The following is a 14043-nucleotide window of genomic DNA, read 5'->3' as shown; positions in this document are numbered from 1 at the left end:
ATGAAGCCCACGCCACAGCCCCCCCATCAGAACTCCACCTTGCAGGCGGGGAAGGTCTCATCCTGCATGGCCACGGTGCTGTTGCTGCCCAGCACCGTGATGCCCAGCTCCTGCTGCCGGTCGTGGGTCTCCTGGTACCACTCGTGCATCACCAGCGAGTCGAAAGTGGGGATCAAGGTCACCTGCGGAGACACCCACCACACCGTGTCACCGCACCGCGACCCCCCCACCTCCCCAGCACCGGGAGGGGGCTGATCCCACCGCTCCGGGTATCCGGGGGGGCTCACCTGGGTGTCGGTGCCCCACTGGTGCTTGCCGGCGAGCAGGGCGTCGAGGAGGGACCGCAGGATGCCCTCCTTCAGGTGGTCGTCGCCGCTGACCACGTAGCAGAGGGAACGGACGCGCCGGAAAAACTCCTCATCCACCGTCTGGGCGCTCCAGGAGCCGGGCAGGTACGCCAGGTCCACGTAGACGGGGGGGCCCGGGGGGGCCGCAGCCCGTGTGCCTGCCAGGACGGGGGTACGGGAGCTGTGAGCAGCAGCCCCCAAACATCCCCACCCCACTGCACGGCACCAGCGGTGCCTCGGAGCTGCTCCGGCACGGGGACACCGGAGCCAGGAGCACCCACATCCGTCCCCCCCAGCCCCATACCTGCCGGTGACGCCCTGCCAGCTCCCGCCGGCAGCTTGGCTCCAGCGCCGCGGGTAGTCCCTGGGGTGCGGGTGTCCCCACCGGAGGGGCCCTTCTTGTCCCCGGGGGGCAGCCTGGCCTTGTCCCCAACATCACGGGCCGAGCTGGCGGGACCCCTGGCCTTGGGGGCCAGGGTGGGGTGCCGGGGGGGCTCGGCCCTCGAGGTGGGGGCTGCTGAGCCCACGCGGGAGAGGGTCCTCTTCACCTTGCCGGGGGGCTCCTTCTTCCCGGCACGGGTCTGCTCGGGGTCCACCATGCAGATGCCGGGCTGGGCGGGGATGGGGCAGGGGTCCTTCATGGGGGCCGGCAGCGGGTCGCGGGCCCTGGCCATGCCGCGGGTGGGCTGCTCCGAGTCCTCGTCCGACTCCAGCCCGTCAGCCAGGATGGAGGGGCAGTCCTCGGTGGCCGGAGGGATGTCGGAGTCGGAGAGGGTGGGCAGTGACTCGCTGACGGAGGTGGGGGGCGTCTCGCCCGCCGGCTGGCGGGGCCGGCCCTGGGGCTGCACCAGCTCCTGCGACGGGTCGCTGTCTGACAGCTCCCGGGGGCTCGCGGCAGCCGAGGGCGACCGCTCCGATTTGGGATGCTCGAACTCGCAGGGTGACACCAAGCAGAGGTCCACGTCGTGGGGCGAGTCGGAGCGGCGGCCGGGCCGCAGCACCATGTCACCGTCAGCCCGTGGCGGGTGGTGGCAGGGCCGTAGCGGCAGTGACAACCCACTCTTGGTGGCCTCCGGCTCCGGCGTGCCCCCGGTCCCCCGGGACCGCCTGCCCTCCTCCGGCGGGGACTCGCTGACGGGGGGCAGCACCTGCTCGAAGGAAACCGAGAGCGACTCGTCCACCTCGGTGGAGTGCGGGGAACCCACCTCGGCCGGCAGCGAGGGCGTGGTGATGGTGGGGGACACGTCGGGGACGTCATCCTTGAAGGGGCTGAGGGAGAGGCAGCCCGCCTGCTTCTCCTGCGAGGAGCTGGAGCCGTCCTGGGAGGCTTTGCCCCCGGCCGGCGGCCAAGGGTTTGGCTGCTGGTTGGTGCCGGCACCCGGCTCCTCCATGCCATCGTCCACCGGCGACTGGTGGAAGGGAGTGTGCCCGGCGCTGGCCGGCCCCGAGCTGGCCGGAGACATCATCTCCAGGGTCTTCTCCTCGGAGCTGCCGCAGGCGTCCTCGCCGCCCTCGGGGCCGTGGTTGAGCATCCCGGTGGGCGTCAGGTCGAAGTTGACGCTGCGGTCGCTCTTGGGGGTCTTTGCCAGGGGCGAGGGGGGGCAGACGGCTCTCAAAGGGCTGCTCTCTGGGTGGCGGAAACGTTGGGGGCTGTCGGGTTCCTCCAGGCCGTTCTCCAGGCAGGATGAGTCCCCTGGTCCCGCTGGTCCCCTGGCCCCGCCGTTCTCCAGCGGCGAGGGCTCCGGCTCACTCTCGGCCGTGGTGATGCCCTCGTCCGTCGATTCCTCCTTCCTCCTCCTCCCGCTGGCCCCCGGGGAGGCGGCCCCCCGGCCCCGCTCGGCCTCCGGCAGCATGTCCTCGGGGGAGGAGGACTTGGAGCCGTCCGACGTCCCCGGCTCCTTCCTGCCGCCTGCCTCCCGGGGGGCTTTGGCCTTGGGCTTCTCCGGCTCCTTCTTGAGGGGGGGTTTCTTGATGCTGCCGGCCTTGGCCAGGGGTTTGCGGGTCTCCAGGACCGGCGTCTTCCGGGCCAGGGTCTTGGCAGGAGCCTTGGCCTCTGCCTTGCTCTCCTTCGCGTCCTTCCGCAGCGTCTCAGCCTTCACCTCCTTCTTCACCGCCTTCACCTCCTTCTTGGCCTCCCCCTTCACCTCAGCCCCCTCGTCCTTCTTCAGCGGCTTCTTCTCCTCTTTCCGGAGGATGGGCTCCTTCTTGGGCACCGCTTTCTCCTTGCTCAGCTTCGGCTTCGCATCCACCTTCAGCTTCTCCGTCGAAGAATCCAGCTTGGCCCGAGCATCCTTGGCTTTCTCCTCTTCCGATCCCACTCTGGCTGTCTCCCCCAGGGATTTTGGCTTCTCCTTGGTCCCCGCCTTCACCTCCTTCCTCTCCACCTTTGATGGAGCCTTCTCCTTTGGCGCTGGCGCCCCGCTGTCCGCCAGGCTGAGCTTGGAAGCCGACTTCAGGCTCTCCTTGCTCTCTGCCCTCCTCTGCTTGAGCGGCTTCTCAGGTTGGGGCACCGACGGCCCCTTCAAGTCATTCTTGGTGACCACGGGATGCTTGAGGAACTCCAGGTGCTTCACCTTCTCCAGCCCCTCCAGGATGCGGCCCTGGGGGGTGCAGCCGGGGAACAGGACCCGGATGATCTTCTCGGAGGGGCTGACGGGGTGCCAGACAAGCAGGGCGCAGACGGAGGTCAAGCACTGCAGGGGCAAGTCCTGCTCCTTGGGGTAGCTGTTGCCTGACCATTGCTGCAGGAGAAACTCCAGCTCCTTGGTGCCCTTCACGGGGTTCAGAACGTACATGTCCAACCGGCCCACTCCCATCTTCTGGAAGAGGACGGTGGGCTCTGCGCGGGGTCCGCTGTCCCGGGCCAGCGGGTTGGGACAGATGCCCAGCTTCTCCAGGTAGTGCAGGGTCAGGGCAGCCTCGTCGCAGCTCTTCAGCACCCGGGAGTTGCCCTCAATGTCCTTCAGCTTCTCGGAGGCGTTGAGGAAGACAACACCCAGCTCTGGAGAGATAAGGTTCTTCGCCCAGTCCCCGTTGCCCTGCGAGCTCTGGGACGGATCCTCCTCCAGCTCGGCCAGCTTCCTCTGCAGCAGGCTGTTGACGCCGGGCAAGCTGTCCGTGCCCACGTGCGTCACCAGGATGGAGTCGATGCGGTCCAGGTGCCGGACCAGCTTCCAGAAGGACGACTTGGGGTTGGAGCCTCCGTTGACCAGGACGTTGAAACCGTTGACGGCAAAGAAAGCCGAGTCCCCTCTCCCGCCCGGGAAGATATAGCAGCAGGGCTTGGAGAGCTTGAGGAAGCCGACCATGGTGGGGGGCTCGAGGAGGTCAAAGGGGGACTGGGGCTCCAGCGACTCCGAGAGGTACTCCATGAACTCCTCCAGCCCCTCCATCTCCGGCAGGATGCAGCCCGGGTTGTAGCGCAGCTCGATGAAGTCCTGGAGGTTGTGATGGTCCAGGCCCGAGTCCCTCCACTCCCCGAAGTCGGGGCAGCTGATGGTCAGCCTGGCCTTGGCCGAGGGGTCTGCGGAGCTGAGGATCTCCCCTACCTGCGAGGGGACGGGGACAGACGGAGCTTCAGGCAGGATGGGGCACCCAGGGCCAGAGCTGGGGCAGCCCAGGGGGTGCTCTGCCTCAGCACCCCCCTCCCTCGGCAAGCACAGGGCACCCCTTCCCCGGGGGCTCCCGCAGCCCCATCCCACTCCCTGTACCTGGTGCTAGCTGCCGGCACGATGCCCGGGGGGGGCTGGTCCCCCATTTCACAGCCACCCCCAGCTGCGGCTCAGGGCCAGGGTGCAGCCGATCGCCCCCCCAGCCCCGCTGCCCCTTCCCCAGCCCCACGGAGGGAGTGATGTGCCGGCAGGAGAGGCAGCGCGGCTGCCTGCGGAGCAGACAGCTGGTCCAGCCTCCCGCTCGCACCACCGCCGTGCCCGGCTCCCCGCCGAGACGCCGCAGAACGTGAGCAGACAGTTGCTCTGGCAGCGCCGGCCCACGGCCCCCCCCCTGCGCACCAGCAGCCAGGCCTGGGAGCTGGGGGGGAAGCAGGCAGCTCCTCCCCGGGGGTCCCCCAGCCGAGCTCCCCTCCCCGGCACCGCACCTCCTTGTCCGTGAAGATCTGGATGAAATCCCGCAGGGAGAAGCTGCCCGTCTGCAGCATCAGCTCCCCCGTCTCCTCCACGCAGGGCCCCGCGAACACCAGCAGCTTGTGCTGCGACACGTCCGTGATGAGGTTTCGCAGCTGAGGACGGAGGGGACATGAGGACAGAGGGAACGTGAGGATGCCACCGGCCTCCATCCCACGGCACCCCCCTGCCAGCGGCTCCGAAGGGGCCACAGCCACGTCCCCCGTCCCCCTTGGGCTCACCTCGTCGCACAGGGACTTGTCGGAAGGGTTGAGCAGCACCAGGGTCTCCAGCACATCTCCCCGGTGGTGGAGGGTCCGCTGACCTGCGGGGAGCGAGGGCTGACACCCGCCCTCGCCAGAACAACGGGGCTGCACCCCAGTTTGGCCTCATCCCGTGGGAGTGGGATGGGGGGGGACACAGAGCAGCAGGGCCAGCGCCTGCCCACTTCCCCCGCGGAAGAGGGACAGCCACTGTCCCGCTCCCGGACACCGCGGGGGCCAGCGGATCCGCTGAGCCAAAGGACACGTTTCCCGCATCCTTCCTGCCGCAGGGAGGGGAGGAAAGAGGGGGGACAGGCTGGGGGAGCCCCTTCTGCCCCCCCCCGGGGACCGCGGCAAGCCCTGGGTGCTCCCAGGGGGGTCTCGGAGCTGCACCCACCCACAGGAGACCCGACCACCTCCCACGGCCCCCCCCCTGCCAGGGGGGTGACCCACCAGTGTGACAAGGGGACACGGTGGGGAAGAGACACCGGAGCGGCCCCGGCATTCCCAGCTCTATCTTCTCCTTTCCCTTTTTTCCAAGGGAAACCGCATCCCACTCCCGGATGGACGAAGGAAGCCGTTTCTCACGTGGGGGATCACGGGGCTTGCCCGTGGGGGCACCACAAAGCAAAGCCTGTTCCCCGCCACCCCCCCAGCTGGATTGGGGGGGTTTCCCACACCCCACAAATTAAACACCGCTGGGGGGGGGTGTCCCCTTTTTTACCTTTCACGATGCTGGAGAAAGTGGCCGAGTGACGGGACACGAAGAGCTTCAGCTGCTCGTCCAGGTTGCAGGAGCACAGGTCGATGTCCCAGGAGCGGATTCCTTTGGGGGGGGCAGGACAAAAAAAGAAGAGGGAGGGCTCAGCCCCATTAGCACCCACCCGCACCGTGCCCCCACACCGCAGCACCCACACGGCACTGGTTTATGCAAGAAGCAGCACGGTGGGGACTGTCCCCCCTCCTACCTTGCCCTAAGACACAGCCGTGCCAACCTGGTGGCTTTGGGGACATCCCGGGGGTCCCCAAGCCCAGCAGGACCCCGGCGAGAGGCCAATGCACCGACCGGCTGCCCGGCGGGCGAGCACCTTGCACGGTGACTCACGGCGGCACTGGCTCTGCCAACCCAAAACCCGGGCGCCTGGGGCGATGGGTGCACCTTGCCGGCACCTCTTCAAAGGCGGCAATTAAAGGAATTAACGGTGCCGGAGGATTCGGCACGCGCGGCACTCCTGCCGGCACTGGTGCGGGTGCTCCCGGCTCCCAGAGCTGGGTCAGGAACCCCAAGGCGCAGCCCCAAAACACCCACAACCCCTTCAGGACCCCACAGGGGGATCTGTGGGGGGCTGCCAGCCCCCCACCGCGGCGGCCGACCAAGTGTGGCCACAACCGCTCCCCGCTAACGGCCCGGCAAACCGGCGGGCGATGGCGTAAGACGGCCGGGCCTCGGCGCAGGGCGGCTGCAGGGGGTTGCACAAATTTTGCACAAGGCGCCGGGCGAGGGCTGGGGCCGTTTTCGGGCGGTTTCGCTGCTTGGGGCCAGCGGGGTTCGGTCCTGCCTTCGCAGGGTGCTGGGTCCCATGAGGAGGGGGGACACGGCAGTCCTGGCAACACGTGTGTCCCCCCCCATGATTTGGGGGACCTGCTCCAGCGCAGGGGTGCTCCGCTGCCACGGCCCCAAAGACCCCCCAGCTCCAGCCACAGCTCAGGGGGAGCGGGCAGCAGGAGATGGGAGCAGGGGCTGAACGGGGGTCCCCACAGCGTGGCCCCCCCCCAGCCAGCCCAGCATCTGCCCCCACGGCTGTACCGGGCAAGGTCCCAGGTGGTGACAAGGGGAGGGGACAGGTCACAGGGGTCCCCGCGCAGGCCCGGAGCCTGGGGACAGACCCCAGGGGGAGAGGGGGCACATCCCCAAGGTCTGGGGGGGGGGGGACAGGTCACAGGGACAGGAAGCAGGGGCAGCACTTGGGGGGGGCAGATCCTGAGGGGCTGGGGCGGGGGGGGGGGCACATCCTGGGGGTTATGGGGGGCAGATCCTGGGGGGTCTGGGGCAGGAAAGGGGGCAGATCCTGGGGGTTTAGGGGGGCAGATCCTGGGGGGTCTAGGGCAGGAGAGGGAGCACATCCTGGGGGTCTGGGGGGGGGCAGATCCTGGGGGGTCTGGGGCAGAAGGGGGGGCAGATCCTGGGGGTTTAGGGGGGCAGTTCCTGGGGGGTGTGGGGCAGGAGAGGGGGTAGATGCTGGGGGTCTTGGGGGGCAGTTCCTGGGGGTTATGGGGGGCAGATCCTGGGGGTCGGGGGGGGGGGGGCAGATCCGGGGGGGTCTGGGGCAGGAGAGGGAGCACATCCCTGGGGTCTGGGGGGGGGGCAGATCCTGGGGGTTCTGGGGCAGGAGATGGGGCAGATGCTGGGGGTCTTGGGGGGCAGTTCCTGGGGGTTTAGAGGGGCAGATCCTGGGGGGTCTGGGGCAGGAGAGGGAGCACATCCTGGGGGTCTGGGGGGGGGCAGATCCTGAGGGGCTGGGGCAGGGGGGGGGGGCACATCCTGGGGGTTATGGGGGGCAGATCCTGGGGGGTCTGGGGCAGGAAAGGGGGCAGATCCTGGGGGTCTGGGGGGGGGGGGGGCAGATCCTGGGGGGTCTGGGGCAGGAAAGGGGGCAGATCCTGGGGCGGCAGATCCTGGGGCTCTGGGGCAGGAGATGGGGCAGATGCTGGGGGTCTTGGGGGGCAGTTCCTGGGGGTTTAGGGGGGCAGATCCTGGGGCTCTGGGGCAGGAGGGGGGGCAGATGCTGGGGGTCTTGGGGGGCAGTTCCTGGGGGTTTAGGGGGGCAGATCCTGGGGCTCTGGGGCAGGAGAGGGAGCACATCCTGGGGGTCTGGGGGGGGGGCAGTTCCTGGGGGGTCTGGGGCAGGAGAGGGGGCAGATGCTGGGGCTCTTGGGGGGCAGTTCCTGGGGGTTTAGGGGGGCAGATCCTGGGGCTCTGGGGCAGGAGATGGGGCAGATGCTGGGGGTCTGGGGCTGGGGAGAGAGCAGAGCTTGGGGGTCCAGATCCTGGAGACGCGGGGCAGGAGGGGGCACACCGGGAGGGCCCGGGGTGGGGTGGGGGGGGCCGACCCCGGGGTAGCTCCGGGGGGGCGGATCCGGGGGGGCGCGGGGCAGAGCCCGGAGCATCATGCGCGGGAGAGGGCCAGGCCCGCGGGCCGACCCCGGGGCAGCGCCGGGACCCCCGCGGCCGCCGCCGCCCCGGGCTCACCTCGCTCCAGCTGCTGCAGCGCGGCGGCCAGCAGGCCGGGCCGGTGGCAGCCGCCGCCCACGATGGCCAGCAGCGAGTAGCGGCGCCGGCCCCGCGGCGGGGCCGGGAGGAGGAACCGGAACCGCCGCCGCCGCCGCCCGGCCCGCGCCCTCCGCAGCCCCCGCGGCCCGCGCCGCCACCGCCGCCATCTTCGGCGCCCCCCGCCCGCCGCTCCGCTCCGCTCCGCGCCGCGCCGGGCCACGCCCCCGCTGCGTCACGGCTGCCAAGCCCCGCCCACTGATGTCACCGCCGGCCAATGGAGGGGGAGCGGCGGGGAAAGGGACCGGGCGAGCGGCGGCGGGCGGGGAGGTCTTAAAGGGGCAATGGCAGGGTGGGGCCGGCCTGGGTGGGGTCCGTCCGCGCAGCGCAGCGCAGCGCAGCGCAGCGGGTGCGCAGGCCAGCGCGGAGCTGGGGATGGGCGTTGCAGCGCGATGGGAGGCAGCGCGGGGCTGGGGCTGTGCAGTGCAGAGCTGTGGGGGGGTGTGGGGGGGGTGTGATGCAGTGAGATGCAGTGAGATGCAGTGTCGGGATGGGGCTGCGTGGCACAGTGCAGCGCAGGGGTCGTGCAGTGCAGCGCAGGGCCTGCTTCGGCTGCTGGGCCGGGCCCTGCAGCCCCTCGCGTCCCCCCACCCTCCGTTCCCAAACCCCTTCACAGGGGAGCCCCCCCGTGACCCCCCGGCAGCGGCCCCCCCCCCTCCCGCTCCCCCACCCCAACCTCAGGTGCACCCACAGCAGGATGGCACCCACCCTGCCCAGCACCCCAGGACACGTGCCCAGCGGCAGAGGGGTGCTGACACCCCCAGATACCCCCCAAAAAGCAGGCAAGAGGCGTGAATCCAAGTCATTTAATGTGACCCTGGACACCCACAGCCCCCCCATCCTGGGCACCCAAGGGTGCCAGGGTGCTGTGCACCCAAGGGTGCCAGGGTGCTGTGCACGCAGGTCCAGGCGCTCGCTGGCTGGAGCTGGGGGAGAGCAGGAGCGCGTCCCGCTGCGGGAAGGGGCTGGGGGCCCACGGCTCCCCCGTCGCCGCACAGGGCACGGCCTGGGCCAGCAGCGTCCCGGCGGGTGGCAGCGTCCCCGATGTCCCCGATGTCCCTTAGGAGCACTTGAGCAGGAACAAGTTGCAGGCGGTGCCGCGGGGGCAGCTGCAGAGCTTCCCGATGCGTGCCCCCCTCCGCACCGCGCACGGCTCCCCGGGCTCGCACTGCGGGACGGCACCCGTCAGCCCCTGGGGCTGGACCCCCCACAACTGGCACCCAAAGGGTCCAACCCCGGTGCTGGCCAGGGGGTTTGGTACCCCCGCCGAGCACCCAGGGCTGAGCACCCACCGCCCCCCAGCCCGGCCATACCGAGGGCACCCAGCTCAGCCTCTTCTCCACCACCGGCAGCTCGCTGGTCCCCAGCTTCTCCAGCACCTCCTGCAGCGCCTCGACCTGCCGCAGACAGCACCGTGTCACCCCGAGTCCCCGGGGATGCCCGGGGCTCCGGCTCCATGTCACCCCAAGCCCCCTAGGATGCTGGTGACAGATCCTGCCCCACCCATGAGCAGCACCCATACCCACAAGTTGCACCCCAGGATGTAACCACGGCTCCAGCCCCCCGTGCCTGGCTCAGGGTAGGTCCCTGCCGGAGGGGAATCGGGGCTGTGGCAGGATCGGGGGCTCGGAGCGCATCCCACCCCCCCGGGTGCAGCCCCACAGCCCCTCCCCAGCACCCACCACCTGCTCCCACCCGGCGTAGTGTCTCCCCTTGCCGGAACCCCCTGAGCACCCCAGAACCCCCTGAGCGCCCCAGAGCAGCGGCAGAAAACCGGTGGCAAGGTCTCAGGCTCCCCCTCCCCGATGCCCCAGGGATCCCCCGGCACGGCCAGAACCAGTCCCCAAAACAGAGCACCCCAAGGCACCCAGGGGCTGCTGGGGGCCCCGGTGCCCAGCCCCTTACCAGCTCCGTCTCCTCCTGGCTCTGTCCGGGCAGGCTCTCGGCCGGCTGGAGCCCCAGCAGCGGCTCCGCAGTGCCCGGCAGGATGAGGCCGGAGCCAGCCAGGCAGAGCAGGCAGAGCCAAGCGCTTTCCATGCTCCCAGTGCCGGATGCGTCCCTGGATGCTGACGGATGCACCCGGCTCAGCCAGCTTTATAAGCCCCTCTGCCACCCCCCCTGAGCCCACCGAGGGTCACCAGGGTGGGCAAACACCCGCTGACGCAGATGGGGAGCGAGTACCCAGCGGGTGCGTGCCCCCCCCAAACCTCGCTGCTGACATCAAGCTGGACGGGTGGGGAGGACGCGTCCGGGGGAGATGCATCCCCTGGGACACACGTGCCCCGAGCCAGCGGCCAGGAGCCGGCGGGACGTACAGGAGCCGGCGAGACGTACGTCAGCGCCACGTCCAGCCGAGGCAGCCTGAGAGCCGGCGGGCACAGAGCCCCCCCCGGGGCTGAGCCCCCCCAGCCCCGCAGCGAGGCAGAGGCCGCTGCCAATTCCCTGAGCAAACACGGCTGCGGTGCGGCTCATCCCGGCGCGTCCACTTGCCGGCACGGCGCTGGCAGAGCCCAGGGTCCCTCCGGGGCCGGTGCAGACAGGCTGGCACACAGGTCTCACAAACAGCTTTATTCCAAAGGAGGGGACAGACGGGGGGGACAGACAGGGGGACAGGAGGGGTGCTGCAGCCCCCCCCGGGCCAGGGCTCTGATGCAGAGCCGGCCGGGGCGGAGGAAGGCTGCAGCCAGGACCCCCGGGGGGGGACCCCTCCGGAAGCAAGGGGAGAGCGGGAGCGCAGTGCTGCCCCACGGCTGCCCCTCCGGTGGGGCGCGGGGGGCCGGATCCAGCTGGAGGGGAGCGGACAGGGGTGAGCAGCGGGAAAGGGGCGATGGGGTATCCCAGGCCACCCGTCCCCATGTCCCACAGCCACACCAAGTCCCCCAGCGTTCCCATGGGGTCCCCCAGCCCCACAGCATCCCTGTGGGGTCCACGTGTCCCACAGCCCTCCCAGGTCCCCCCATGTCCCTGGGGGGTCCCCCAGCCCCACAGCATCCCTGTGGGGTCCCCCCCTGTCCCACAGCCCTCCCAGGTCCCCCTGTGTCCCCGGGGAGGTCCCCCCGCCCCGCAGCATCCCTGTGGGGTCCCTTCATATCCCACGGCCCTCCCAGGTCCCCCTGTGCCCCCGGGGAGGTCCCCCCGCCCCGCAGCATCCCTGTGGGGTCCCCCCCTGTCCCGCAGCCCTCCCAGGTCCCCCTGTGTCCCCGGGGAGGTCCCCCCGACCCGCAGCATCCCTGTGGGGTCCCCCCCTGTCCCGCAGCCCTCCCAGGTCCCCCCCCGGCAGGGTGGTGATGCGAGAGCGGGGCCCTGCCGGGGAGCACGGTGAGGGGGGGCCCGGCCCCCCAAACCCACCTGCCCTCCTAGCTGCGTGGGGGCTTCTTCTGCCTGCGGCCCGGCCTCGGGGGGGGCTCGGCAGCCTCCGCCCGGCCTTCCCGGAGGCCCTGGGGCACAGAGGAGCGGGGGGGTCATGGGGGGAGACCCCCTCCTTCCCCCCCCCCCATTCACCCCTCGCACCCCGCCATACCACGTAGAAGCCGGTGTGGTACCCGCTCATGTACCAGGCCATCAGCATCGCGGCCAAGGCGTCCTCCTCCTCCTCTTCCTCCCGGATGGCGTGCAGCGGGGCGGGGGGCCACGGGGGGGGCATCACCTGCCACCAGCACCCCCAGCCCATTGGTTGGGGGGCGGGGGGGCGGCGGAGGGCACCCCAAGGCCGGGGGGATGGCGGGCACTCACCTCGGGGGGCCGGGGGGAGCGGGGCGCCCGCTCGCCCTTCCTCCTCCCCGCGCCCGGGGGCAGCTCCCACGATGAGGGGGGGCTCTGGCTCACCCCCCGGGGCCCGGGGCGGGGGGGCAGGAGATCGGCCAGCGCCCGCTCCTCGGTGGTGCCGTAGCCGTCGAACTCCACCAGGCAGGTGCCGGTGGCGGGGTCCAGCGCCCGCAGCCGGGCGGGGTACAGCAGCCCGTCCCCCGGCCAGGCGGTGCGGCAGGCATCGCCCACCCTCCACTGCGGGGAGACGGGGCGGGGGGGGCAGCCTGGGGGGGCACGGGGGGACAGCGTGGACCCCAAATCCCACGGGGGTTGGGGACATGGCTTGCTCACCTGGTGGCCTTCCTCCTCCTCCTCCTCCTCCTCGCTGGGGGTCACGCTCGAGGTGGGGGTCTCGGAGTCGCCGTCCGACCCCTCGCCCGGGGGGGCCCGGGGGGAGCGGAGCGGGGCACCCCCCGGGATCGCCGCCTTCCCCGAGGACGGGCCCCCCGCCGGGGGGGGGAGCCCCGCGTCGGAGCCGGCGCGGTCGGGACCCTGCGAGCAGCGAAAGCGGCGTCACGGAGCGGGCCGGGGGCTGCGGCACCGGCGGAGCATCCCGGTCCCGTCCCGGACACCGGCTGGACCGGGGCGCCGAGACCCCCTCCCGCCGCCGGTCCGGTCCCCGACCCGACCCGGGCTAGTCCAGACCCTCCAGCCCGGTTCGGTCGCCCCCAGCCCGGTCCGGTGGCCCCCAGTGCCGGTCCGGTGCCGGTCCGGTGGCCCCCAGTGCCGGTCCGGTGCCGGTCGCCCCCAGTGCCGGTCCGGTCCCGGCCCGGTGGCCCCCAGTGTCGGTCCGGTGGCCCCCGGCCCCGCTCTAGGCCCCGCTCTAGCTCACCCTCAGCTCGCCCAGCCCGCTCCCCCGCCGGTCCGCCCTCCCCGGTCCCGTCCCGGTGCCCACCCGCGGCCCCCAGGCGCTCTCGGCCATGGCCCGGCGCGGGCGGCACCACCCCCGCGCCCGCACGTGGCCCCGCGCCCCGCCCGCAGCTGCCCAGCCCCGCCCACCCGCCGTCGCGACGCCCTCTGGGTAATGTAGTCCCGTTCCCCCGCGGCGCGGGTGGGGCGGGGCGTGCTGCGACTACACTTCCCAGAAGGCCGTGCGAAGGGGGGAAGAGAGAGGACGAGCAGAGCGCCGCCTCTGCCTCTCCCGCCCCCTGCTGGCGGGCGGTGTGCGGGACGGATGCGGCCACCGGTGCAACGAGTTGCGGCGGTGCTCGGCGGCGCGGGGACACGGGGGGGCGCTAAGGGAGGACGGGGACACGGGGGGGGGGGTCGGGGGAGGAGTACAGGGGCGCGTAGCAGCGTGGGGACACGGGACGCGGGGACACGGCCAGGCGGCACGCGCGGCCGGGGGAAACTGAGGCACGGCGGGTGCGCGCCCCCCGACCCCGCGGTCCCGGGGACACGCACCGGCCCGGCCCCGCCGCAGCGAGTCCCGGGGACCGAGACGGGGCGACCGAGGGGGGACACGGAAGGTGCGCAGCCCCGGTGCACACGCGTGGGCAGCGCCGGGGGGGGCGGCAGAGCCCGGGACACGCCGTCCCGGCAGGTGGCAGCCGCCGCCCGCCGCAGCCCCGGAGCGCGGCCCGGCCCCCCCCGCCCCCCCCGCCGCCCGCCCGGCGGCACGGAGGTCCCGGCGCGTGTCCCCGTTCCCCGGCTTTGAGCGCACCGGGCCGCCCCCCCCCACCCACCCGTGACAAGTCCCGGTGCACGGACCGAGCTTCCCCCGCGCCCCCGTGCACGAATGGCCTCCCCCCGGTTGCAGCCCCCGGTCAACGGGCAGAGCCCCGGGGCACGGAGCGACCCCCCGGTCCATGGAGCGACCGCCGGTGCACGGACAGACCCCCCCGGTGCCGCCCCCGGTGCACGATCGGACCCCACGGTGCACCCTCCGGTCCACGGACGGACCCTCCGGTGCAGCTCCCGGTGCACGGACCGACCCCCCGGTCCATGGAGCGACCCCCGGTGCACGGACCGACCACCCGGTGCCGCCCCCGGTGCACAGTCGGACCCCCCAGTCCCTCCCCCGGTCCACAGGCGGACCCTCCGGTGCACGGACAGACCCCCCCGGTGCCGCCCCCGGTGCACAATCAGACCCCCCGGTGCACCCCCCGGACGGACCCTCCGGTGCAGCCCCCAGGGCACAAACCGACCCTCCGGTCCATGGAGCGACCGCCGGTGCA

The 14043-nt window shown here is 72.1% G+C and overlaps 2 protein-coding genes across 2 annotated transcripts; both read right to left on the bottom strand.

Annotated features, from left to right (window-relative positions):
* MAP1S (microtubule associated protein 1S) lies at positions 1-8072 on the bottom strand (the record flags this gene model as incomplete). Its single annotated transcript, XM_059831619.1, has 9 exons — positions 1-182; positions 288-505; positions 652-1423; positions 1484-3061; positions 3125-3895; positions 4444-4584; positions 4711-4793; positions 5456-5557; positions 7982-8072. Coding segments are annotated over 9 exons (3912 nt in total), but the record flags the coding sequence as incomplete, so codon positions are not given.
* Positions 8073-9119: 1047 nt separating this feature from the next.
* On the bottom strand, positions 9120-10096 carry LOC132319911 (cocaine- and amphetamine-regulated transcript protein-like). Its single transcript, XM_059831941.1, has 3 exons — positions 9965-10096; positions 9373-9456; positions 9120-9227 (listed from the first exon to the last, which is right to left on the bottom strand). The coding sequence occupies exons 1-3, from the start codon at positions 10094-10096 to the stop codon at positions 9120-9122; spliced, it is 324 nt and encodes a 107-aa protein (XP_059687924.1).
* Positions 10097-14043: the final 3947 nt, after the last annotated feature.

The sequence above is a fragment of the Gavia stellata genome, chromosome 32 (genome assembly GCF_030936135.1).
Source record: "Gavia stellata isolate bGavSte3 chromosome 32, bGavSte3.hap2, whole genome shotgun sequence".
NCBI lineage: Eukaryota > Metazoa > Chordata > Aves > Gaviiformes > Gaviidae > Gavia > Gavia stellata.
The sequence above is the reverse complement of the archived record's forward strand: the minus strand, read 5'-3'. Positions and strand labels throughout refer to the sequence as shown.